This window comes from Melitaea cinxia, chromosome 17, assembly GCF_905220565.1.
Source record: "Melitaea cinxia chromosome 17, ilMelCinx1.1, whole genome shotgun sequence".
In the NCBI taxonomy this organism is placed as follows: Eukaryota; Metazoa; Arthropoda; class Insecta; order Lepidoptera; family Nymphalidae; genus Melitaea; species Melitaea cinxia.
Genome location: NC_059410.1, coordinates 2,996,222 through 3,022,017, shown reverse-complemented (window position 1 = coordinate 3,022,017; position 25,796 = coordinate 2,996,222). Strand labels below are relative to the sequence as shown.

Below are 25,796 nucleotides of genomic sequence, written 5' to 3'. Positions count from 1 at the left end.
TCGAGCAGGCGCAGCGCGACGCGGCCAAGAGGCGCGCCGACAGCGGTGACAAGTGGCTCACGCAGGTACGTCGTGTCTTGTCGTGTCGTGTCGTGTCACCGCCGCCGACACCGACGCCGCCACCGCCGCCAAGCGCCGCCTCGAGCAGGCGCAGCGCGACGCGGCCAAGAGGCGCGCCGACAGCGGTGACAAGTGGCTCACGCAGGTACGTCGTGTCTTGTCGTGTCGTGTCGTGTCACCGCCGCCGACACCGACGCCGCCACCGCCGCCAAGCGCCGCCTCGAGCAGGCGCAGCGCGACGCGGCCAAGAGGCGCGCCGACAGCGGTGACAAGTGGCTCACGCAGGTACGTCGTGTCTTGTCGTGTCGTGTCGTGTCACCGCCGCCGACACCGACGCCGCCACCGCCGCCAAGCGCCGCCTCGAGCAGGCGCAGCGCGACGCGGCCAAGAGGCGCGCCGACAGCGGCGACAAGTGGCTCACGCAGGTACGTCGTGTCTTGTCGTGTCGTGTCGTGTCACCGCCGCCGACACCGACGCCGCCACCGCCGCCAAGCGCCGCCTCGAGCAGGCGCAGCGCGACGCGGCCAAGAGGCGCGCCGACAGCGGCGACAAGTGGCTCACGCAGGTACGTCGTGTCTTGTCATGTCGTGTCGTGTCACCGCCGCCGACACCGACGCCGCCACCGCCGCCAAGCGCCGCCTCGAGCAGGCGCAGCGCGACGCGGCCAAGAGGCGCGCCGACAGCGGCGACAAGTGGCTCACGCAGGTACGTCGTGTCGTGTCGTGTCGTGTCGTGTCACCGCCGCCGACACCGACGCCGCCACCGCCGCCAAGCGCCGCCTCGAGCAGGCGCAGCGCGACGCGGCCAAGAGGCGCGCCGACAGCGGCGACAAGTGGCTCACGCAGGTACGTCGTGTCGTGTCGTGTCACCGCCGCCGACACCGACGCCGCCACCGCCGCCAAGCGCCGCCTCGAGCAGGCGCAGCGCGACGCGGCCAAGAGGCGCGCCGACAGCGGCGACAAGTGGCTCACGCAGGTACGTCGTGTCGTGTCGTGTCGTGTCGTGTCACCGCCGCCGACACCGACGCCGCCACCGCCGCCAAGCGCCGCCTCGAGCAGGCGCAGCGCGACGCGGCCAAGAGGCGCGCCGACAGCGGCGACAAGTGGCTCACGCAGGTACGTCGTGTCGTGTCGTGTCACTGCCGCCGACACTGACGCCGCCACCGCCTCGACAACATTAGCTACAGTCGCCGAAGTGAATCACTCTTTGACGCGACAAACGATACCGACGCGGTATATATTGGATCGGCATCGCGTGTCGTATCAACGAATGTATCACAGAATGACGCGTGGACAACGACAAGCGGATCACACAGGACCGTTGTGTCGACTACGATATCGGTGCTCGTATCTTTGTGACAAATGAGGAATGTTACATCTTCAACTCTTATCGTGTCATGCAGGTAATATAAAGAAAACCTCTAAAAAGTATGTTAGAATGGTATCGACTAATAGGATTGCAACGTGGCGAAAACTTGAGTAGGATACGCAGTCAAAAAAAGTGTGTCACGGTAAGTAATATGCCGTCGACGATCTGTTTTTATTGCATTAATATTACGAAAGTTAGTGATATCGAAAAAGCACAGTGGAAAATACCGCAGGAAAAAACACCAGATTTTATCAGATATTAATTACTCAAATATGTTACAAATTTTACGAAAATGTTAGGAATAGTTTTTGGTACCGAAAATAACTAATGTTAAAAATAGTATGTGAAATAAAAAAATTACAATGTCCTGTACCCTAAAGTTGTCTGGAACAAATCGCTCTTAAGAATAAAACCGCGTTTGTACATCTTTTTTCGTATGTATGTATCACTTTTTTGTAACATTTCTTTATGGTGTACAATAAAGAGTATTTATTATTATTACAATATATACAGCAGAAAAAATTAAATGTCCTTTCTTTTTCCAGTTATTCAGCCCGAAAGGAGAAGAAGGCTGGGAGTACAACGAACCGCTGAGCAAACGCACGGAAGTACCCAAGTCGCCGCAACGTAAAGTCCCGGAGGCCGAAGCCAGATAATTGATACAATTCAATTATGGACTCTAAGAACTATACTCTTAAGGCAGATATTTCTACGTCACGGTTTACGGAAATTTAGCAAAATTAGATTTAAAAAAAAATCTTTTCGTTACGCACCAACGTTTATCGCTCTTAGTGAAATTGTGTAAAGTGAAGTGAAAATGTGAAATATACCCTTTAAATACTAGGGCCTGTTCAACGGTTGTGGACGTTATTTGACGGAAGATGGTATCCAACAGACAAAAGTTTGACATGTTATTTTTTACCATCGAATTAAACTATTTCAATGAGTATTTCTATTCGCAAATATAAATTTAAAAGATATAGTTTATTAATTGCGGAGAAACAAGTCCTAATGGCCTAGTCTTCAGTCTATTCTTATTTGCAGGATAAACTGTATCCACAACTAGAGAAACCCGTAAATACGTTACTATTCCCGTCAAATTAATATAAGATTAAAAAAAAGAACGTGTGCGTGTACTTATGTACGCACGTAAGAAGTTATATTTTGTTGGCTAGCTAACTTCACGCTGCTAATTTCTTCTTCGTTGACTAGCTAACTTCAAGGTGTCGGTTCTTTGTGATGGTGTGCGCGCGCATTCATTGGCTAGCTAACTTCATGTTGCTAACTTCTTCTTCGTTGACTAGCTAATTTCAGGGTATCGGTTTTAAGTGTCGGTGTGCGCGCGCATCGTAAATTTACTGTCATCTGTGTGTCTAAGGCGTCAAAAGAACTTTAACTTCAAATATAAATTTTGCTTTGTTTCGTGTTCCCCGTTTGAGGTATTTGTACTTAAAAGCATATCAATAACGAAATTGGTATGATTTTCTAGTGTTTCAATATTTGACAATATTGGAGGATTGTGTAGTTTTATTAATACTTGATGACAAACGAACCCAACTTTAAATTTAAATGAATATTTGCAATATGAAAATAATTTAAATTGGCTTTAGTCAAAATATAATATTATAAATGATGATATTGATGATGATAAAATAGATCAATATTTAAAAATCGTTATTCAAAATCCGGCTCGAAGGACCATATGTAGATTTTTTTTAACTAATTAAAAGTTCATTGTAGTATAATTTTTTATAATCTGTATTTGTACAAAAATGGTTGGTTTGTTCATAAATGTATCAATTTGAAAAGCGAAAGATGTTGTATCAATTAAATGGTGAATGAATTGTAATAGCCTAAAATTTCATTGGAATTAAATTATCTTATATATATAAGATTACATTATAAAACAGTTATATTATTATAATGTAATGAAATCGATAACGTGTGAGGTTAATTTTTATTCTCTCAAGTCCCGTTCCTATATTCAAAAAACGATAAGTTTTGCTCACGATCTGTTCAATTACGAAAGTTAAATTAAATGAAATAATTTACTGCGCCGTAGAACGACTTCATACACACGATTTTAAAAAAATCTGCGGTCAAATAAATGACAACATCCATGGTAGCAATTACTAAATTATAATATTAAATACATTACTTACATAGGAAATATACCCATATACATACAATGCATAACAATAATACCTTATAATATTTAATTTCTTGGTCGGTGTTTGCGACCTTCGTAAGAAACGAGACGATTTCTGAATATCAACCGGGCATTATTGGTGTATCTCGTAGCAGGTAAAATTAGTTTTGGAATATAGGAACGGGGCTTAAATCGAATATTCCGCAATTCTTCACTTATGGCCTATTCACTGTAGATTCGAGCAATAATTGTAAATATTAAATAAATATTTTTACTATCCCTCTTGCTTTGTTACTACGTAATATAAATAATTGAACGAATGAATGAGTTGTGTGTTTATTCACGATTTTTTTAATGTATTAATTTTGTAAAAAAAAGAATATACTTGGTACTAGACACAATATTTTTTTTTCTAATTGATTTTTGAAGAATCGTAAATAAATACGCAAACGATTTAAGCTTCGGTAAAAAGATAAGAACAATTGAATGATTAAAAAAAAACATATATATATATATATATATATATATATATATATATATATATATATATATATTCTTCACTTCCTGTACAGAATTTTCGACTTCTAACTGCGTTCCTTCAAATGGGGGGTTGTCAATGGGGGTTTTGTAGGTGTTATAGGTCACGTTCTGCTTGAATACAAAAAATTCAAGCCCATTTTAAAATTTCACTTTATTTAAATAGACGAGATACTTTGATAGACTCGTTCCGCATGATGCCTTTCGTGAGCGCGTAAGCACGGTTATAGTTTACATTTTTTTTTAATGTTCACATTCTAAGAAAAGAATTCGTTTCCATATGCGGTCATTTAGTTGTATGCGGCAGTTACTATGAATATTTTATTATATTGACGTTTTTTTTTTAGAGCTAAGAAAAAATTAGTGTTGGACGGTTATGCAGTCACCACTTTGCCATAGTAGCTCGTATACAAATACAAAGAGGGCTAATTTTTTTTTAGCAGAACGTTATTAAGCACCTACAGTACCCCCCATTTGATAGAACGCTGATACTTTTAATTAAAAAAAAAATTATTATTATTATAATTTAAAAGACATCAATTTCGCAATTACACTGCCTTGGTCGATTAAAAAATTCAAGCTAAAATTAAAAATTACTTCGATATGTCAACGTTTTTACATGAGACGCGTTCCCTCAGAAAAGACTGACAATATGAACGAATTGGAGTTAAGAAGGCGCGGCGAAATCAAATACTTATGTTATATCCGATCACATAGACTTATTTAATTTAAATGAATATAGTTATAGATACAATGTTGTATATTTAAATAAAAATTTAAATTATTTATATTTGGTTTTTTAATTTACCCGCAATTAATTCATTCGTTAATTTAAAGTTGTGGCTTTGTATAGTGATGTTACACAAAACATTTTTTTTTAAATACACAGACTTTTTAATCTACGGAGAATTTTTCAGATCATTCGAAATTTAAAGATTCCAAAGTAAGTTCAAGACCAGATTATTTAACTTTTTATAATTATATCAGGTCATTTATAAAAAAGTTTTGTTAATAGCGCTCTTTACCTTAGTCGTTATTAAAAGTCAGTTAAAAATATATTCTTGTGTGATTAATATATTTCAACCTATTACAAAAAATGCAAAAATCTATTTAGAAAACCTGAGTACTGGAGTTGCAAATTACAATAACAAATATCTATTAAAATAATGACAGTCATAAAGCAAATCATAGACAATATGAATTATTTCAATATGTTAAAGTTTTGTTTTCACTTGTGAGATTTAGGTCTTTTAATAAAGCTTAGAGCCTTTTCAACTGTAGACAATTTATCACAAGCAGTTCCTTGTATCATTAAATTTACTGGAGCGGTTAATATTCTGAAGTTAACTTGATTGAAATCCATAGACTCGTAGAGGAAACGAGATTGTCTATTGCTTAGTATCCATAAGTTTGAATCTGTGTCAACCTGGAAAAAATTTCAAGACAATACTTTTTAAACTTCTTACAAAGAAGATTTATAAAAATTTGACTCTTGGATACCTCCGAAGATTAATTTATATATTTATACCTTTTTTTTACGTGAGGAAAATGCATCGTGGATATCCTCCAGCGCGGGGACGCCAGAGGGTTATGTCAGACTCCAACTGACTAAAAACCACCACGTGTGAGCAGTCAACCGCCTGGGTGGGGCGAGTTGGGGTCGCGCTAGCATTCGCCACCTCGCCACAGCGATAGGCCCGGACAAAGCCTCCGGGCCCCGGCATAAGGGTGGGGTGGCCTCGCTCACAACAAGGCCACCCCTCAGACGTATGGGGTCGTGTCGTCCGGCCGGCCGAAGTCCCCCGCCTATCGGCCGCCGACCCCACTATTACAAGGGGGGGAGGAGGTGGGCAAACCGCCTCCTCCTTGCCCCCGTACGTCTGCGCCGGAGGGGGCCAGCAGAGGCGTCTTCCTCTCTGGCCCGCTCCGCGGTCTCCTTCTGCGTCATTACCTCTTCGCAGAAGGAGACCACCGCCTGCCTCGATCTCTCGCTGTCAAGCATGGCCTTTACGACACTCGGCAGCGAGAGATCCCGTCCGAGATATATATTTATACCTAGTATAACCCTTAGAAGTAGTTTAAATATTTACATTGTTCTATGTATTATTTCATTTACAGAGATTTGTAACATTTGTTCTGTTTTTATTTTTTCAAAACAAATATAAATAATATAACCTTGATATCACTTGGAAACTCCAATACTGTGCAGTCGCTTATGATGAGTGGAACGTTATCTTCAGTCAAAGGTCTGTCTAGATTCCAACAACTCACGCCGTTCTTACTTAGCTATATGCAAATATTATTAATGTTATTAAATATATCCTCCTATAAAGTATAGGTTCATCCATAAATTACGTCATTCATCAATGAAGTTGATGAAGTGTGACATTGTGTGACAAGAAATGGGGAGGGTTTTTAATTTTGTTTATAATACATCACATTTCAAATATATATACTTGTAAGTGTTAAAAGAAGAAATTTGAACTACATGGTTATAATTATTATAAATTATTTTTCGAAAATGCTGTTTTAATTTATAATTTCTAGTTGTAAAATTACAAAAATGTGACTTCACACTTGGTAGGAGGGTTGATGTTAGCTATAAATGTAGCCAGTTGTGACTAAAAGGGAGGGGTCAAAACATATTTGACCCCTATTTTAAATACCATTAACTAAAAAATATTAACATTACCTGCGTATAAAATAAAACATTGTTAATAGCATCGTAATCGCACGCTGTGGCTTGAGACAGCGGGCCTCTATCTCCCAAAACCTAAGAAAAAAATTCCTCATTTACAAACCATTTTACGAATAAGAATTATGACTTTGTAGTGTTGAAATAATAATCAGGATTCCCAAACGGAATTTACCAACTCTTTCAATGTATCGTATGAGATGTTCGTGTTATTTTTTAATTTATCAAAATAGCTAACACAATTTGGTTGTCACGCTGGCTTATAAAAAAAGATATGCATCAAGTTGCATTATGTTCCAAGTTTTTTAATTTTTTAAATACTCTATTACTGTCCTGTTTCTTTAGTTAAAAATAAAAGTCTCCTTAGTCTGTTTCTTTTTGCTATTTGACAAAAATATAGAAATTTAATAAGTAACTATCCATCGATTGGTCTATGGACAAAATATGCCACATGAGACAAACCCTAAATCCAGGTTTGCACTGCTTACTTTACAAGAGCTATGTGTGTTCTTAAATTCGATGAAGTCATTGATGACAATAAACATTTTGATTTTTCATTAAAACTCAGAGCCTACTTACCTATTTAAAATCTTAAGCCTACCTGACTTTGAAATATTTTAGTCTGCCTACCCGTCTGTTTGTGAAATACTTTGAAATAATCTGCTTGTGAAAGTCTACTTGCCTACAAAAAGATTTTCATCAGTACGTTACCTCAGCTCCACTAAATATGTTCTCTTTAGGCTCGTTTTCATCTCTCAGTAGTTTCGTTGATATGCGGAACTGTTTGGTGCTCGACGTTGGATGGAAGAACAAGTCTCGGTAGCTAGCAAAGAATGAATGACCGGGTAAAAGACGCGTCATTGGTTACAAAGATAAAATATAATCATATTATTCCTAGACTTCAATCAATCAATGCACATATTTCAATTAGTAGATTATATACATTTTTGTTGTGGTCCGAGAGTTTTTTTTTATGTCGGGAGTATTTTCGGATCCATGATAGAATATTCAAACACTACTAGGGGTAACCGTTAAGTGTGAGCCATTTACTCCTATTTCTCATAATCTTACCCAGAAGTTCTTTTCGAGGGCACTAGAACCACAGAAGAGACTCCATCGCTCCAGTAGAAGTTAATACCGCCAACATTATAAACACCCGCGTGTGGATCGAAATGGAAATAATGATTCTCCACTCGCCAAGCCTTATTTCTTTTCAAGCTGTACACGATAAGCCCGTTTGAACCCATGTCTGGGATGTAGGCATAGGAATTGTCACACCCCTTAGCAGATACATCTACAACCTGAGAAGTTGTAAAAAAATATATATTTATAGATCGTATATACATAGATGTAAAAGGAATTTTGGTTCTGAAAAAGTTAAGAAATATTGCTTCAGTCTGTAATATCCCACTAATGGGCATAGGCCTCTTTCCCCATGTAGGAGAAGGATCAGAGCTTAATCCACTACGCTGCTCCAATGCGAGTTGGCGGATATATTGCCTACTATGAGTAACAATCGCTATCAGGTGTACATGATAACAACCGGGACCGACGGCTTAACGTGCTCTCCGAGGCACGGCGGGGAGACCCACTAGAACTGCACAAACACCCAGACCACGGCAAACACCTGTATGGCCAATACAAATGTATGTCATATGCGGGGATCGAACCCGTGACCGCCAGCGCAACTGGTACAGGTACAGGTCAAGAAATATATGTGTATGGAAAGGATCAAAGAATCATAAAACCCTTTCTTTTATGTCATAAATGTATTTTAATCGTTACCACTACCTACTAGTGTGATCATTTTGGTTTCATTGCACATGAAGTATGCAATAGAAATAAAAATAAAAAACTTATAAATAGGTTAATTTATGTAAATTTTATATGAGATGAGATGGGGTTCTCATTTTCTGTATTTCTGAATTGAGATTTTTTAAGGTAATAACTTCTTATGGGAGGGTAAACCACTTCGTTGCGTAACTTATTACGGCACCAGTTTCTCTGGCTTCCCTGTCTCTCACCCATACGGCAGCGGTAGGCAGGCTCCACCTCTTTCACTCTAACCCACAGCGCTAGTCGTATTTCAGACAGACACTTCTTTCTCTTTTAGATTAGTTTAAGTTATCACTTCTCTCGGGAGTCCCGAGACGCTTACGTTTTTTTTTTCTAAGCACTAATATTTTCAGGCTATGTATAACATATATTAGACGCACTTACGACACTAGTCAAAACAGAGGAATCTCTGAGGACATCATCTTCTAGAACATACCGTCGTATCAATCTGTTTTCATTTAGATCAAATATCAATATGGATGGTGCTGTTACCTGTTTCAATTCCCCTAAATTAAGCAAAAATTTAAATATTAGTGGTAAAATTGCCGATTCCGATTTGCCGATTTTCGATTTTCATTAATAATCAAGCCTGAAACTTCATGATATCTGAAACAAAGTAACAAAATTTTCATGAAATCAATGCACAAAAAATGAAGAGGTCGAATCTATAATCTTGTAAAATATTTATCCATAAGATAAAGTCCAAAATCTAACTTGTCATATCAGACACCCCATTGTCCACAACCCACAGTCTGTCACATTTGTCCACGTGTATCCGGAAAGCGGACACAACAGTACTGTTTGAAGAAATGCAGCAGGCTCGGTCCGAAACAAATGCTTCACCCCAGCTGGGATAAGGATTGAGTAGTTGGGTTTGATTACCATTTATGTATATGTAATTTAGTGATGAGGGTACTCCTGAAATGTGAGAAGGAGAATTATATTATTTGTTCCAGATGATAAAAAAAAACTTAAACCAATGAGATGCTTTTATAACAAATCTCTGATCCCTATTTAGTGCATTAGCTTAAGCTTGGACTATATTTTATTACAGCATTGAACGACTAAGTAATAAAATGAAACCTTTTTTCCAACGAGGTATTGTTATGAACAGTTTATTTTTCCATCTTGCTATTCCTGCAGGCATATTGTTCTGAGGAATGTATGCACCTGAAGCTAGTGCGGCGTCCCGGGCGTGACTTTCCCATGCGAAATCTATAATTTTCCATTGGAATTTAGCTGGTATCAAGCTTTGCGTATTTTGAATAAAAATAAATAGAATTAAGAATAGAGCAGTGGTTTTCATTGTTTTAATTGTTTTTTCTTGTTACTAAAATATTGCTTCAATTAGTTTTATATTTTTCTATGAGATTTGTATATTTATTTCATTTTCGTTTGAATTTTTGCGCTTAACTGTCAAATTTGTAAAAAACAACATTGATTTTTAATTCTGTAATTTCATAAGAAGTAATTTATTTTATATATCCATATTAATATATAGTCATACAGCCATACAAAATATGTATTATGCATCACAATTTGAATGAAAATGTTTGAAACTCTTTCTAGTTTTGTTAATAAATTTAGGAAACAAGTAACAGAAACGTAAAACGAGACGTTAACTCTGCCAAAATGTCAAATGACAAGTCTCGTTGTCTGTCATGTACTGCATATTATTGTTGATTATCGTCCAATAAAATACATTAATTGAAAGAGTCCATTTCATCACATCTTTTCTAACCTTGAAAATTTATCAGTGAGTAATTCTGAGGTATTTTAGATGTAAAGTAAATAAAAATGTCAAAAGCGAATTCCGATACTCCTAATGGCGAATCTGCTGTGGTTACCGAAGAAATCGCTGAAAAACGCGTTGGTTGCGCTCATTACAAACGAAGAGCTAAGTTTGTGGTAAGTTTTAAAGGATATAAATCTATTTTAGGCTATTTTTACGTAGATTTATATGTCAGTAGCGTGCTACCGGGTTCAAACACTCGTGTCTATATTTATATCCATCGACGCAAAAACCTCGAGATCAGCTATGATTCGCAAATTTAGCTAAACAAAAGCATGTCATTGAACTTGATCTTTGATGCATTGTTTAATTTAACCTATCAATTACAATGTTTAGTTATTTATTTTCCTTGAGGAACCTATTGTATTATAGATGTCCATAAACATAAAAAACATCTCATTAATATTCGCAATAAATCTAAACATCCACACGGAAAATTGACAATTGTCAAATTAGTCTAAATTTTAATATCTCAACTAATTTGCAACAACTTTTGTAATTTATTTATTTGAAATGATAAAATTAAGTCACACAGAGATATAAAAAAGCTTAGCTTATGATTTTAAAGATATAAACTTAAATAAATTTATTTTGAAATTCTTTGTGCGTAATTTGAAGCTCTAGCTAAGCTAGCTAGCTATCTATCGAGCTAGCTATAAATCAATTCATTAAATACATTTTTATTATAGCAGATGTAATTTACCAGACTTCCTATTGCAAAATATTTATCTGAGATAAAAGTCGCTCCAGGATATTATGTACGATCGAGGAGTGTAATTTATGGTTAAACGAAGCTGTCGTTAAACGTTGTACTTCTTAAGTTAGATAGGTTAGAGTTATTTTTTTTTTTTTTGTTTAACGAAACTGTCGTTTAACGTTGTACTTGTTAAGTTAGATAGGTTAGGGTTATTTTTTTTTTTTATTTGTTGAATGAAACTCCTCGATTGTACATAATTACTGTCGCTCCATCTCGTAAAATACATTCAGGCTTAGCTCGGTTTGTGGTCTGTAAGATAAGATCTGTAAGGTATTACAAAAGTGTGTGTTTATGGAATTTTTACTCCGTAGCAATACCTATGTTTTGAAATTAATTATTTTTAATACTCAATTACAAATGATCTTGTACTTTAAACACTTTACTTCAGCCACATCTCGGTTTTCCGCAGTTCTCATCCAGTCACCACCGGCAATCTCACGTAGATTGTCATTCCAGGGTGTCCCACGCTATGTTTTTGTGTTGTACTTTAAACATACTTCATTTCTAAATTTCAGACACCATGTTGCAACAAGTTCTACATGTGCCGATACTGCCATGATGAGAAAGAAGAACACTATTTCAACAGGAAGTCGGTTACGGAGCTGATATGCACAGAGTGTGACACTCGGCAGAAGGTCCAAGCAGAATGTGTAAACTGCGGAGTGAGATTTGGCAATGTATGAATTTAATTTATATATAGAAATAGGTGTCTCCCATGCTTTTGTTTACCAGAAGTTATGGCTAATCTAATATATTTATTTATTCTTAATATACACCAAAATACAGACACATATAAAGAAAGATACAATACAAGATGTACAAAGGCGATCTAAATAGCAATTTCTTCCAGATAACCTTTGGTTACTGGACACGATACAGCAGCGGTTAGAGGTGTGCACAAATTAAGAAAGAAAAATCAATAATAAATAGACAAAAACTACAATATGATAGACTTACATAAATATTAAACAAGAAAAAAAACATATAAATAAGTAAATATTTTAGTATATAATACACTCAGCGGCACGGAATCTTGACCAAACTCATAACATGCGATAACAAATTTTTAAGTGTGTCTAACTTTTTTCTTATTGTATAAGTGGGTAGAAATAATGTTTACGTTATTCCTAAGAGGATATTTAACTGAGTTGACGGGCATATTGGTTTGGATTCTGAAGTTTAGTTGAATCGTGTCATTTATCCGACGAACTCTACGTTTTGAATTGTGTTGTGGAATTTGCGAGTGTTAAGTTGTCGAAGTTCTTTGGTTTTATTGTGATAAATAAACATCTAAAGGCGCCTAAAAATCCATAAAAATGCCTTTGTCACCAAGTCAGATTGCACAAGCAGTGGCATTTCTCGAACAAGGTATAACCCATCGTGAAGTGGCTACTACCCTTAATGTACCGCGTTCTTCGATCCAATATGCACTAAAACGGTAGCAAGAGACTAGCCTCTGCACACGCAGACCAGGTAGTGGTGGTTTACGTTGGACGTCAACTCATGACGACTGCTTTATTGTGTTAGAGATTTTAAGAAATCGCTTCCTTACTGCTGTCGAGATCCAGCAGCGGTTTCAAATCTCTAGGAACGTAAATGTTAGTGAGCGTACGGTGAGAAGACGTATAGAGGAAGTTAATTTAAGGGCAAGAAGACTAGCCCGTGGCCCACAGCTTCTCCCACAGCATAGAGCACCTCGACTTTAATTTGCCCGCGAACATGCTAACGGTCTCATGAACAAAGGGCAAGGGTTTTGTTAACGGATGAGTGCAGAATCGCTTTAAATGCATCTGATGGTAGACAACGTGTGTGGAGAAGGAAAGGTGAACGATATCTGGCGATTAGTAGCACTCCAACAGTGAGTTTTGGTAGAGGCTCTATAATGGTATGGGGTGGCGTTAGTTCTGATGCATGTACAGAATTGGTCATCGTCAATAACGCTCTAACTGCAACACGATACGTCGAGGATATCCTTCAAGAACATGTTTTACCCTTTGGAGGGTTTATTGGATATGACCAATTAATTTTAATGCATGATAATGCACATCCTCACGTCGCTCAAATCGTAAATGAGTACCTTCAAGAGGTTGGTATTCAAAAATTGCAGTGGCCAGCTCGCAGCCCCGACTTAAATCCAATAGAGTATATTTGGGATAAGCTAAAAAAGACAATTAAAACAGCATCGAACACACCACAAACTCTTAACCAGCTTCAAGATGCTGCATTGATTGCCTGGCGCGACTTGTCGCAAGTGGACATCAAAAATGGCATCCAAAGCATGCCAGACCGAATGCAGGCAGTCTTAAGGGCTAGAGAAGGAAACACGCGATATTAAAAAGCTCACCAAAGATCAAACAGTTAAAACAGTTTTTATTACTAGTGCTCAAAACTGCAGTGTTTAATTTTGTGTAAATGTGATTTTGCGCTTAAACTTCATTATAAACTAAAAAAAACATTATTTATGTTTAATTACGTATTAAAGACGTTAATTGGAAGGACAACGATCAAAATTGGCTTAAATTTGCAGTGTAAACTGAAAAAAATTAAAGTTATCACAAATTTTATACTTGGCCAAGTTTCCGTGCCGGTGAGTGTATATAATACACATATACACACACATATATACATACGTACAGATACATAAATATTTACATACACATACATAAATACATCATAAAATATAATATATTTTATTTTGCAATGATTTATTATTCATATATTAATTAATTTAATTTAATTTTTTTTTGTCCTGCATAAATATACAAAGAAGAAAGATAGACCATAAGCTATATGCTTTAAATGTTGAGTATTCTGGCTAATGTTGAATTTTAAATTTTATTTTCATCATCATTTTCTAATTATAATTATATTGAAAACTATGTATTTAAAAAACTACTATTGCTAAGCAAAAAAATTAAAAATTGATAATTTACTGAGAGAGTCACTCTGTCAAACAATACTTCATGGCAGATTTGAACAATCTATTGCTTTTATTTCCTATATTTTTAACCGACTTCCAAAAAAGGAGGAGGCTCTCATTTCAACTGTATTTTTTTTAATGTGCATTACCTACAAAAGCTGGTCCTTCTAGTGTGGTCCTATTTAAATTTGATTGAGATCTAACGATGAGTTTTTGAGTTATTCCTAATAATGCATATTTATTTAATTGACTATTTTCAGACTACCGGTTCTTTTCATTGTTTAGTTGTTTTTTCTTTTGAATCACAATTATTGTTATATTTCCAGTATACATGCCTCATATGCAACTTGTTCGACGATGAAGATAAGAAGCAGTACCACTGTGATGGATGCGGTATCTGTCGTGTGGGAGGTCGTGACAAGTTCTTTCATTGCGAACGCTGTAACATGTGCCTGCCTATGCAGTTGCAGAGAGTTGGTCATAGGGTAAGTTTTTTATATTATTAGAGTTTTTTTATACAACTAGGTCGGCAAATAAGAGTACAACTCACCTGATGGTAAGCGATTACCTTAGCTTATAGACGCCTGCAAACACAAGAAGCATGGCAAACGCGTTGCCGACCGTACCCCCAACTCCCCCCAGAAGCTCTGGTCACCTTACTCACAGGATACTCATCGGGAACAACACTGCTTGAAAGCAGTATTATTTAGCTGTGATCTTCTATAAGGTTGAGGTACTACTCCAGTCGGGCTGTTCCATATTTTGTTTCAAACAAGCGTAAGCCCCCATCTGATGTTCAGTGATTACCATTACCTATAAACGCCTGCAATACCAGGAGCATTGAAAGTCGTTGTAGATGTGGCCGACCCTCTCCAGGAGCTTTGGCTACTTTACTCACCGCAGGAATGCAGTTGATTGATCTACTTCCCCAGTCAAGCGTCTCCAGATATTGAGAATAATCTTTTCTGCTGTGACGTAACTCAAAAAAAGATGAAAAGCAAGAACCATAATTAACGTAATGTTATCGTAAAGAATTATAACAATTTGTTACTCTTGGGTAAAGAAATTATTAGGAAATCCTCAGTTTGTCTGATTTAGCTTCTTTTACCTTGACATATATTTGGAGACACCTATACCTATCGGTTAGGTAATTTCAGACATCAGTTAATATATACGATATGTATGAATGTATTTATACAATATACATGTGTTTATATATTAGTTGTATAACTTTATAATTATTTTTAATCACTTTTGCACTACAATGTCCCACATTATCATCATTGACCACCATGGGTAGGTAGAGATCTCTTATATGAATAAGTTTGCCCTTGCCAACTTTCTTTGTAAATATGACTTATACTTGCTTTTTTTTTAAGTGCAATAAAGAAAATATATTGATTTTCCAGTGCGTTGAGAATGTATCCCGATCCAACTGTCCAGTGTGTCTGGAAGATATACACACGTCTCGCATACCCTGCCACATCCCGGACTGTGGACACTTGTTACACCGACCTTGCTTCGAACAGATGCTCAAGTCTGGACACTATGCCTGTCCTACTTGCCAGACTAGCATGATTGATATGACTAATGTGAGTATATAGATACTAATACTAGCTGTCCCCTGCGGTTCCTTAAGCGTTAATTTGAAGCTAAAAATAGTCTACAACTATCCTCGGTAAATGGGCTATCAAACACAAAAATAATTTATCAATTCGAACCATTAGTTAGTAGTAGATTAGCGCGTTTAAACAAACAAACAAATTTTTCAGCTATATAATATTAGTATAAATTATACTCTGAAGGGCTATTTGTTATAGTAGTCCAAGGAAACTGTTTGTGGTATGTGGAAAAAAGTAAGTCCAACCTGTCTTACACTTCCTTAGGGCACTTCATTTTATTGTGTTCGACGGCGTTGTAGTTGTAGGATCAGGCGCTGTCCTATTTTTCAAACTGTCAAAGACGTGCAGCTGAAATAATTGTAACGTTTTCTGAATTTTCCAAGTCTGTGTAATTTCATAATTTTCCATTTCATAAGAACCTTATAAGTATTAGAAAACTAGAAAAAAAAATTGGTCAAAATTCGTCCAGTCGATCTCGAGCCTTACGTATAGCGATTCATTTTCATTTCTATACATACGCATGTTTTTAAATCTAATAAATCAATCATTAAATTAATAGCCCTTCAATTTATGTAGATAGCTACGACGTAGGTATATGACATGTTTATGCATTCTGCCTGCCTCATAGGCTTCTTTCTCCATGTAGGCCACTACGCTGCTCTACTGCGGGTTGGTGGATATATACTATGAGTAACGATCGCTATCAGGTATTTATGATACCAACCAGGACCGACTGCCTAACTTGCTCTCCGAGGCATGGTGGGGAGACCCACAAGGACAGACAAACCGGAAAGAAATATTTGTACAAATAAAAAAATCCACCCCGAGCAGAAATCGAACTAGCAAACCATCGGTGTTTTAGGCGACTACTCGCACCGCTACAACACAACAGTTGTACACCAAAGTAGTTTAAGAAATTCGTAATTTTCTTACTTTTTAACATTTGATACTTGTCACAGTTGTGGAACTACCTTGACTCTGAGGTAGCAGCGACTCCAATGCCACCGGAGTATGCCGACTACAAGACAACTATACTGTGCAAGGATTGTCACAAGGTAGAATGTTAATACGTTAAGCATTCAAGGTATAGCTACACTCCAAATATAAAAACTATTCAAGAAGTAGAAAGTAGTCAGACAAGCGAATAAAAAGTGCTCACTCTCGTGTTTCAAAATCCACGTGAAAATTGTAGTAAAAAATGTTACATGCAAATTGATTCGTTGAATTTATTCTTCTTTTTATATGTTTCATTCAACATTCGTATAACACAACTCATGTAATTTCAAGTTTTTTTTTTAAGAATTTTTCATTGTTTTGTAATTTCTGTATATTGGCTGTTCTTTTTTGTCCCAATAAAATATAGCTTATGTCACTCAGTGATAGGATAGTTCTTCTGGTAAAAGGATTTTTAAAATCGGTCCAGTGGTGTCTGTGTGTATCAATTAAAAACAATAATATATCAAATCTTTCTTCTTTTTTGGTCAGCAAACAAGCATATAGCCCACACAATGGTAAGCGATTACTGTAACCTGTAGACGCCTGCAACACCAGAAGCATCGCGAGCGCGTTGCCGACCCTATCCGGACTATTCTCTATCTAGTGGGGACTAGGAACTGTGATCACCTTACTCACCACAGGATTAACTGATTGAGTGATTTTATACTATATAAGTATTGAAAGCTATTGTTTTGTTATCAGCTATCAACAGTAAAGTTCCACGTGGTCGGACTGAAGTGTCAACACTGCGGTGGCTACAACACGTGTCAAACTAACGGATTCCACAAGTAATTATTATTATTATTTTTTATTATTATTAGTATTAAACCTTTATTGCGGATATAGTTAACAATGTTTCTTACAATTCATGTTGATCGACAATATTACAAAAAGGGTACATGCTAACTGCATATCTGTATATCTGCGTGTCTTTGGGACACAAAGGCCTCCTCCAACTCCTTCCACTTCTCTCGAGACAATGCAGCCCTCTGCCATAATGGGCCTGCAACCCTTCTGATCTCGTCTGACCATCGCTTCCTTTGTCTTCCTCTCTTTCTTCTGGTGTGGAATCGAGGGGTCCACAGGGACACATCCCTCGTCCATTTATTCCCGGTGTCTCTGAGTATGTGGCCTACCCACCTCCATTTCAGGGTTTTTGTTTTTAATATAACATCTTCCACCTTTGTTATTTTTCTTATGTCATTTTATCGCCCTTTTGCGATCTCGTTTAGTGTAACCCATTATGCTTCGTTCCATCGCCCTCTGACAAGTAACGAGTTTTTGGCCTTGTTTTTATGTTGTTGCCGATGTTTGGCACCCGTAAGTGAGTATTGGTAGTATACATATGTTGTATATTTTTCTTTTTATGGCCATGTTATACTGTTTGCCTTTCAACACTTTTTTCAAGGTCCAGAGTCTCTTCCATGAGTTGGCAATCCGTCTTTCTATCTCAGAGTCCATTTGGTCGTTAAATGCAATAATTTGGCCAAGTAAATATAGGAATTTACATATTCTATTTCTTTCTCCTCTATTTTGATGTTTATTCGGGATCTATTTGATATTATTTTGGTCTTTGTTTTATTCATTGTTAGTCCCACCTTTTCCTCTCTTGGGCCAGATCTCGGAGCATGGTCTGCAGATTTTCTGGGTTATCACATATGAGTACTATGTCGTCAGCGAATTTTAGGTGGTTCAAGTACGTTCCACTGATGTTAATTCCAAAATGGTCCCATTCTAGCTTCCTGAAGACCTCCTCTAATACAGACGAGAAAAGCTTTGGTGAGAGTGAGTCCCCCTGTCTCACGCCTCTATATGTATAGGGAACATCTTCCCTTCTGTTTCTAGCTTTATTCTTCCTATACTGTTTGAGTATACATTTTTTATAAGCCTTATATATTTATTATCAACTCCTTGAGTTTTTAGAGCTTCCCATATGCAATGGTAGAACACCAACGGAGTCAAATGCCTTGTTATAATCCACAAATGCCATATACAGTGGTCCATTATACTCTTGACATTTTTCTATGAGTTGTTTTATCCAGCCAAGCCAAGCCAGCCTTTTCTCGTGGTTGTGATTCGTCCAAGGTTTTGGTAATGCGTTTAAATATTATTTTTGAAAACACTTTATATATGTTCGACATTAAGCTTATCGGACGCTAGTTGTTTATTTCTGCTCTATCTCCTTTCTTTTGAATAAGAATTATAGAGCTTGTTGTCCATTGCATTGGTATATTTTCAGTGTCTAGGATAAGGTTGAATAAGTTGGTCTGTCTATTTATTGTTTTTGGCAGATTCACTTTCATCATCTCGTTGGTTATGTTGTCAGGTCCTGGGGCCTTCTCGTTTTTCTGTGACATTATTGCGTACTGAACTTCTGTTTCTAGAATTTGGGGTATTTCCTCGCCGGGAGGGGAGGATTATTTTTTTTTACTTTATAATAAATAAAGTAAATAAAATGTTATATTAAATAATTATTATTAATATAAACACTAGGATGACCTAAATCACTCGAATATTGTTTTTTCCCAGGGACAGTGGAACTTCTGAACAATGCGAATCTGCATCTTCAACATCCAGTTCGACATCAACTTCAACCAGTAGAAGTGGTTCATCATTTGAACCTCAAGAAGAGAGAACCGATGAACTACCTCGCGCTAACCCTCTAGATGAACCACCACAGGCCTGACCAAGACCGGACCAGACCAGTCTGAACCAAGCCTGACCATATTCAGACCTGTTGTATGTAGTATACCGAGACCAGACCATACTAAGCAGCCTTGAACATACTCAGACCAACACTGCACTATGCCAAGAACAATTTCTACTACATTTTCTACTAAACTAGTCAAATCAGATTAATCAGGCGTCATTCTTCGTATAATGATACGAAGATCAATCCACTACCAAGACCAGAACAGAGTCATATAAGGCTTACCCATACCAACCCTTACTACTGTGAGTTGACCAGACTAATCTGACTTGATTTTTTCAGTTTAGTTTGAAGGTCTACTAATATTAAAAACATACCCTAAAATATATCTGCTTTAACTTCAAATGCTTCATTTTATAATAAATTTGTTAGTATTAATTTATGATTAATAAAATATTTAAATCAAACCACTCTACGTCCAAGTAACATCGAGACGCTCATTTTAAAAAATAATAATAATATTAAAATCCGTCATAATAGCAATAATACTATAAATTAGGTAGATTATAGCACTTTGTGATAAAAACGATAATATTTATTGGACTTGTAGCGAGAATTCCATTTTAAGAAAGAAAAGTAGAGAATAGGGCACTAAAAATAAAGGGTATTAAAGTTTATATATAGGGGGTGACATTTTGTTTGACACCACATTTACTTTTTTAAATTATAGTTGTGAATAATTTTCGATAATCCAAATATTTATAAACAACGCGTAATAACAACACAATATTAAAATCAAGCGATAATTAGTTACTGTTGAATTTTAGACTTTATTTAACACTTTTACGTTACAAGCCCAATCAAAAATATTATAAAATAAGTTTGCACATAATGCTTTTAAATTTAATAAACTTGATAGTAATATTTAGGTAACAACACAGTTGTAACAAAAAAAAAAATAGTCATTGCAAAATAAAAAAATATACACCTTATTTTGTCTTTTAAATTGAAATTTATAAGAAAACTGAAATATGTTTTTTATTTCAAATATCTTAGAAGTCAAGTAGTCACTATTGTTTTAAATGTCTAAAAATTAATCATATTTTGTAAATAATATTGTAATCGTAATGTAATGAAAGTCTTCGTAAGTACATATGTATACAGCGGTTCACATTTTTGATACATTATTATCGATCAGATTTCAATAAAATATTGAATGGATTTTAGTGAAATTAAATTTTATACAGAGAGGCATCAAATTAAACCACAGACACGATATACTATTTCTAAGCTATATCTATCTATCTATATATTAATACGTGAAGCAAAAACTTTGTACCCCTTTTTACGAAAATTGCGCGGACCGACGAGTATGAAATTTCGCACACTTATAGTTTATATAGAGAAGGAATTTTTTTTTTTTTTATTATGCATAAAAATACATTAAGCCAATAAAAAAAAATTACACACACCATGTATTTGACACACACACGCATATATACTCTTTTGTTTATTATTACAAAAGTATAGTCTTTGACAACAGAACCTTAATAATGTTCAAACTTATAATTTAAATTAAATATAGTCGAATTTCGACCACGTTACAAAAAAAAAACAGTAAAATAGAAGAAGTTGTTTAAGTTCAGTTGTAAATTTTTTGACTAAATTATTGCTTGTATTGGACTGACTTTAAAACTTAGAAACGGAATGTAGTGTATTTATGTAGTTTAAATTAATGCCTTGTACCTTTATATTGGGTTCACTCAACGCTAATTAACCCCTGCTGGTAAATTGTAGTTTTATCATATAATAATGATTGTTTAACTTTATGTATTCTTATTTTACTCTTTATTTTATTTAGAGGTGCTCTTCGAATGTCTGTAACGTCGTAAACATATTAATTAAATATTTACGTCTTACTAATACCGCTGTTATAATTGTTGAAATGAATTTTGAAGTAAAACTTCTTTACGCCAACTTGACTTGGAGAGTAAGCTGGTGAATGCGTTATGGGAGCGTTACGAAAAGTGTGATCGGGCGAGGCAAACGGAAGTTGAAAAGGAGATATAAGTTAGTGAAGGTAGAGAGAGAGTTACGTTTCGTATATTACTCTAGGTGGTAAAGAAGTTTTACTTCAGTCGTGTGGTCTAAATCAAACTCGTTTTTTTTTTTTTAGATAATGTTTCTTAAGATTTTAAGTTTTTGTTATTACTTTTTCGGATGTTAGTAAAGTTTAGTAGAATTTGTGAAAAAGAATGCAAAATGACTTCTATATGTTTATATTGGCGTAAGATTAATCAATGTATTATTTTATTACAAATTCTTTGAAATTTACTATGTAAATTAGTTTTTATTTTTCTTTCTAAAAAAAATAATACACTGAAGTGAGATGATTACTTAAGTACAGTATTTTGTATTATTATATCAATAAATGATAGTTCTTGTGTACAAAAATAATAATTAATCGTAATTTAAGTGTGAATTTGTGAGCTTCAAGTTACTTATTAATATTTTTTTCATTGTTGATTTTAGGGAATTGTATATCCCATATTGTTTTAATTTCTTATTGTCATAAGTAAAAAAATAATAATAAAAGCAAGTACAAGTTTATTTTGGTTTTATTCATTAAATGCCCTTTGTCGATAGATATTTTTGACTCGATCATGTTTATCTAAGATTTTATTTAAATCATATAAAAATATTTAATTCGCCATCAGGTGAAATATGTATACTTAACACAAAAATTAGATTAGGCTTTAAGTGCACTTTTTGCCTAACAGTTGTGTAAGAAAGTTAAAATAAATGAAAATCTACATTATTCAAAAATATCAAAAATAAAAAAGTCAAGGTAGAAAATCGACGAACAATTTAAAAATGCTACTTTTTAACATTTGATTTTTATTATGTACATTACACACTTAGGTATTATACCGTGTTATCCAGCAACCTTATCAAACTAACATTCTAAATAAAATGTAACAAATACATAATTATTTGGTTTATTAAGTTAGATTTATTACCAAAAAGATAAAAGTGCAAATTGAGTAAAAATTACGACATGACTTTATTGACTTTTATCGACTACTAATGTTTCTTTTGTATTATAAAAATATATAACAGGGCAGTAAAAAACTGAAATATAGCAACACTTTTATTTTAAATGAATGCAAAATTACAATAAATTTCATATACATTTCTTTCCAATTAGGAATAATTTAGGAATGTTGATATTAAAACTAAGAAAAAAATAGGAAAAAATTACAGCTTACGGATATACTTGAAATTGTACGCATTGTCAATTTATAATCTACCTATTGCAGTGAAATTGTGAGCTTGTACAAAATTTACAATTTATTTATACATATTGTAATTGCAGATTACATATCATCATAGTTGTATAATGGATAATTTTATAAATTGACGATGTTTAAAATATTTATGGTATTTATTGGCAATAAATTAGACTTCGCTTTTATTTACTTAGGACGACAATCGCACGACTGTCGTATGCGACAAGAAAGCGAGTGTACAAAACACTTTTTTGAATAAAACGATGTACAGTCGTTTTCAAAAGTTTTCATACAAACGTGCATAAACGTGAATATTAACGAAGCTGTACAAGTATAAACAACTGAGCAAAGGTTGCACTTGAGCTCAATTATTATCAAAAATTTATCTATCTTCAATACATTTATATAATATTTATTTACTAATTACATATCACTTTTATTATGTTACAAAACTCATATAATTATAAGCGCTATAGCCATTTCTCTGAGATCACTTACACTTCTAAACTTAGATACAATTTTATACAAAAGCAAATTGTTTGGTGTAAGAATATTTACTTATCTTTCTAAGTATACTTTTTTTTTCTTTACAATTCTGTATTAAATTACTCTATGTGGTGTACAATAAAGAATAAATAAATAAATAAGTACTACACTGCATTTGTAAAATTATAATACATACGCATATATACATATACTTACCAGAGTCGGATTCGGGGTAAGTTAGTATACGGATTTACAGCACCCGTGCCCCTAGCAACAGAGATTTAAAACAGATACTTAAATTTAGAGGATGGCAACAACTTTATTTTTATTGAAATAAATTTATTTATTCACAATAATTAACAATAAATAAAAAAAAACACATATTCTTTTATTCGGAAACTACTCAGGATCCTCCGATACATCATTACCCTAGGAGTCCGAATCCAGCCCTGATTTTTACAATCTATTGAATAACAGTAGAACATTACTGATTTTATTTTTCTCGATATTTTAAAATGTTTATTTTCTACAACCATTTTTTATGTAGTCGATTGAAATGTACAATAGAAATATAAATAACATTTTACATAATTTTACCTTTATTGAAAATATACTGACAATTATTTTATAAATAAATTAATTGATCAAAATAAACTTTATAATGACTAGCTTTTGTTATTGCATGAATTGAAAGTACACTACAGAGTTGCTTCCTCTGTCAATATTTCAAGATTAAAGAAAAATATATTACATTTTTACTCAAACATAGCAAAACTTTACTTACAAATTAAACTTTTTACATACTATCATATACAATAAAATAGTACGGTTACATTGTATACACTATTCGGGGTATATAGTAGCGTTATCTGAAAAAGCATTTATAGAAAACAGCTTATCATATTGACTGCAGTCGCCCTAATGTCTATTTTAATGTATATTTACGCACTACTAAAAAATATGTATTTTAAAAATTTGTTTTATTAGAGCTAAAGTAATGAGAAAATACCACAATACTTTATATGCGGTATATATCATACACTACTTTTATATTTAACAGCAGCAACAAAGAAATGTCATAATTATATTTTACTGTAAATTCAAACCTAGACTTTAAAAAAAAAACAAAGATTTATTTTAAATGCGCTAAAAATAAAAAATGAACTATTTTATTACGAACATATAACGTCAATACAAAATTTGTATGATAAAGGAGCTTGTCGCGAGATTTAAGTATTTAATTAATTTAAAGATCATAAAAATGAAAATCAATTAGATCAAGTTATTTAATTTGCTAGTTTATCTACTGAGGTAAATTTTGCTACAAGCTTTTAAATCATATCAATTGTGTGATGACGTTATATGTTGATAATAAAAGTTATTTTTAATGCAAAAAAACTACTCCGCCATCTTGGGTGTGGACGCCATGTTGGATTTCGAATGATGTCACATGGCTAAAATTCAGCTTAGTCGGTTTAAGATATTTGCTTCAAAATTGAATTGCAAGATTGGACCCTAACAAACATACATACATAGAGAGTTAAATATAAGCTTTTAAAAGGTTACATAACTACCGACGTGCGGTCACAGAGTTCTGGTCACTATTCGACTGAACCCAAATTACTGACGTAAAATATACGCGTCACAACTACTACTTGTTACGAAGTAGGTGCTACTGAACTCGAAGGTACAGGATGATTCAGGACGGGGGATCCGAGAAACAGTGTAATTTACAAGGTTCGAATACCGCAGCGGTCTTTGCGACCGCACGAAGGTATTTAAAGGTTAATTTAATTCTAGGATACAATGGACAGTAAAATCTAAAAGTAATTTTCACTAGTACATAAACTATCGCGTTTTGTTGTATATCAAGCTAAATAAAAAAGCTCGTCTTCAACAACGCCATCTACCTTCTTTTGACTACTTTTGACTACAGATGGCGTTATTAAAATAATATTTTTTTATACTTTTTCGGTTTTTAAAAGTAATAATATAAGTATTTTCTGTGTGGCTACGGCATTAAAGAATATAGCCACCCCATAGATCTTCCCGTGAGTGTAGTAAGAGGCGACTAAGGGATAAGACAGTTCCATTACCACCTTGGAGCTTATAAAGCGGACCGATGGCGGGATAACCATCCAACTTCTGGCTTTGAAATACACAGACTGAAGACGGGCAGCAGCGTCTTCGGTGCGACAAAGCTAGCCCTGCGGTCACCAACCCGCCTGCCCAACGTGGTGACTATGGGCAATACACATGAGTCCACGCCATTTTTGGCGCATACTTGTGGAGGCCTGTGTCCAGCAGTGGACTGCAATAGGCTGACATGATGATGATGATAATGAAAAGTAATAATATTTGGTGAATTTTAACTTCAGATATAATTATATCGGATTGATATTTTGTTTACCTTTTTTTATGTTTGTAAAAGTACTTAATAGCTTTCAATATACAATGTCTGAAAATTTCTTATGGAAATAAATTATTATTTTTTTTTTTTTTCAAATGATTGATAAATTTATAGTCTTCGGTTTGTTAACAAAGTTTTAACTCTCTTAAGCTATACACCTTAGCACCTAGAAATTAAGACTGGCATTTGATGTTATTTAAAACTAAAATTATCTTAATAATATTTCAA

The 25,796-nt window shown here is 35.2% G+C and overlaps 3 protein-coding genes across 4 annotated transcripts in view; 2 read left to right on the top strand and 1 right to left on the bottom strand.

The window, feature by feature from the left end:
- The window catches only part of LOC123661375 (oxysterol-binding protein-related protein 9), a 107,279-nt gene extending 104,740 nt beyond the window's left edge, over positions 1-2,539 (top strand). Inside the window, exons 1-2 of one of the 2 annotated variants that reach the window (XR_006744333.1) lie at positions 1,078-1,175; positions 1,974-2,053. Coding sequence is in view for 1 of the 2 variants with exons in the window: in XM_045596341.1 (XP_045452297.1) it covers positions 1,974-2,084 (111 nt within the window). In the remaining variant the exon portion in view is untranslated. Of the gene's footprint in view, positions 1-1,077; positions 1,176-1,973 lie in introns of those variants that run through there. The other variant, XM_045596341.1, reaches the window with a different exon arrangement.
- Positions 2,540-5,172: 2,633 nt separating this feature from the next.
- LOC123661800 (protein yellow-like) lies at positions 5,173-9,951 on the bottom strand. The gene is made up of 8 exons (XM_045596740.1): positions 9,729-9,951; positions 9,360-9,563; positions 9,030-9,151; positions 7,881-8,110; positions 7,521-7,632; positions 6,807-6,887; positions 6,290-6,400; positions 5,173-5,540 (listed from the first exon to the last, which is right to left on the bottom strand). Exons 1-8 carry the CDS (start codon positions 9,949-9,951, stop codon positions 5,343-5,345), a joined length of 1,281 nt encoding a protein of 426 aa, XP_045452696.1. The 3' UTR covers positions 5,173-5,342.
- A 344-nt stretch (positions 9,952-10,295) lies between these two features.
- On the top strand, positions 10,296-20,702 carry LOC123661526 (RING finger and CHY zinc finger domain-containing protein 1). Its single transcript, XM_045596485.1, has 7 exons — positions 10,296-10,553; positions 11,710-11,871; positions 14,441-14,599; positions 15,524-15,706; positions 16,696-16,791; positions 17,435-17,520; positions 19,262-20,702. Exons 1-7 carry the CDS (start codon positions 10,443-10,445, stop codon positions 19,416-19,418), a joined length of 954 nt encoding a protein of 317 aa, XP_045452441.1. The 5' UTR covers positions 10,296-10,442; the 3' UTR covers positions 19,419-20,702.
- Positions 20,703-25,796: the final 5,094 nt, after the last annotated feature.

Bases quoted from the DNA above. Each gene is read 5' to 3' on its own strand.
- LOC123661800 (XM_045596740.1), bottom strand. From the start codon at position 9,951: ATGAAAACCACTGCTCTATTCTTAATTCTATTTATTTTTATTCAAAAT. The intron at 8,111-9,029 runs GTAAGTGCGTCT...ACAACTTCTCAG, and splicing joins CCTCTGTTTTGACTAGTGTC to GTTGTAGATGTATCTGCTAA. The intron at 6,401-6,806 runs GTAATGTTAATA...ATTTGCATATAG, and splicing joins ATGTTTTATTTTATACGCAG to CTAAGTAAGAACGGCGTGAG.
- LOC123661526 (XM_045596485.1), top strand. From the start codon at position 10,443: ATGTCAAAAGCGAATTCCGATACTCCTAATGGCGAATCTGCTGTGGTT. The intron at 15,707-16,695 runs GTGAGTATATAG...TACTTGTCACAG, and splicing joins GCATGATTGATATGACTAAT to TTGTGGAACTACCTTGACTC. The intron at 17,521-19,261 runs GTAATTATTATT...GTTTTTTCCCAG, and splicing joins CAAACTAACGGATTCCACAA to GGACAGTGGAACTTCTGAAC.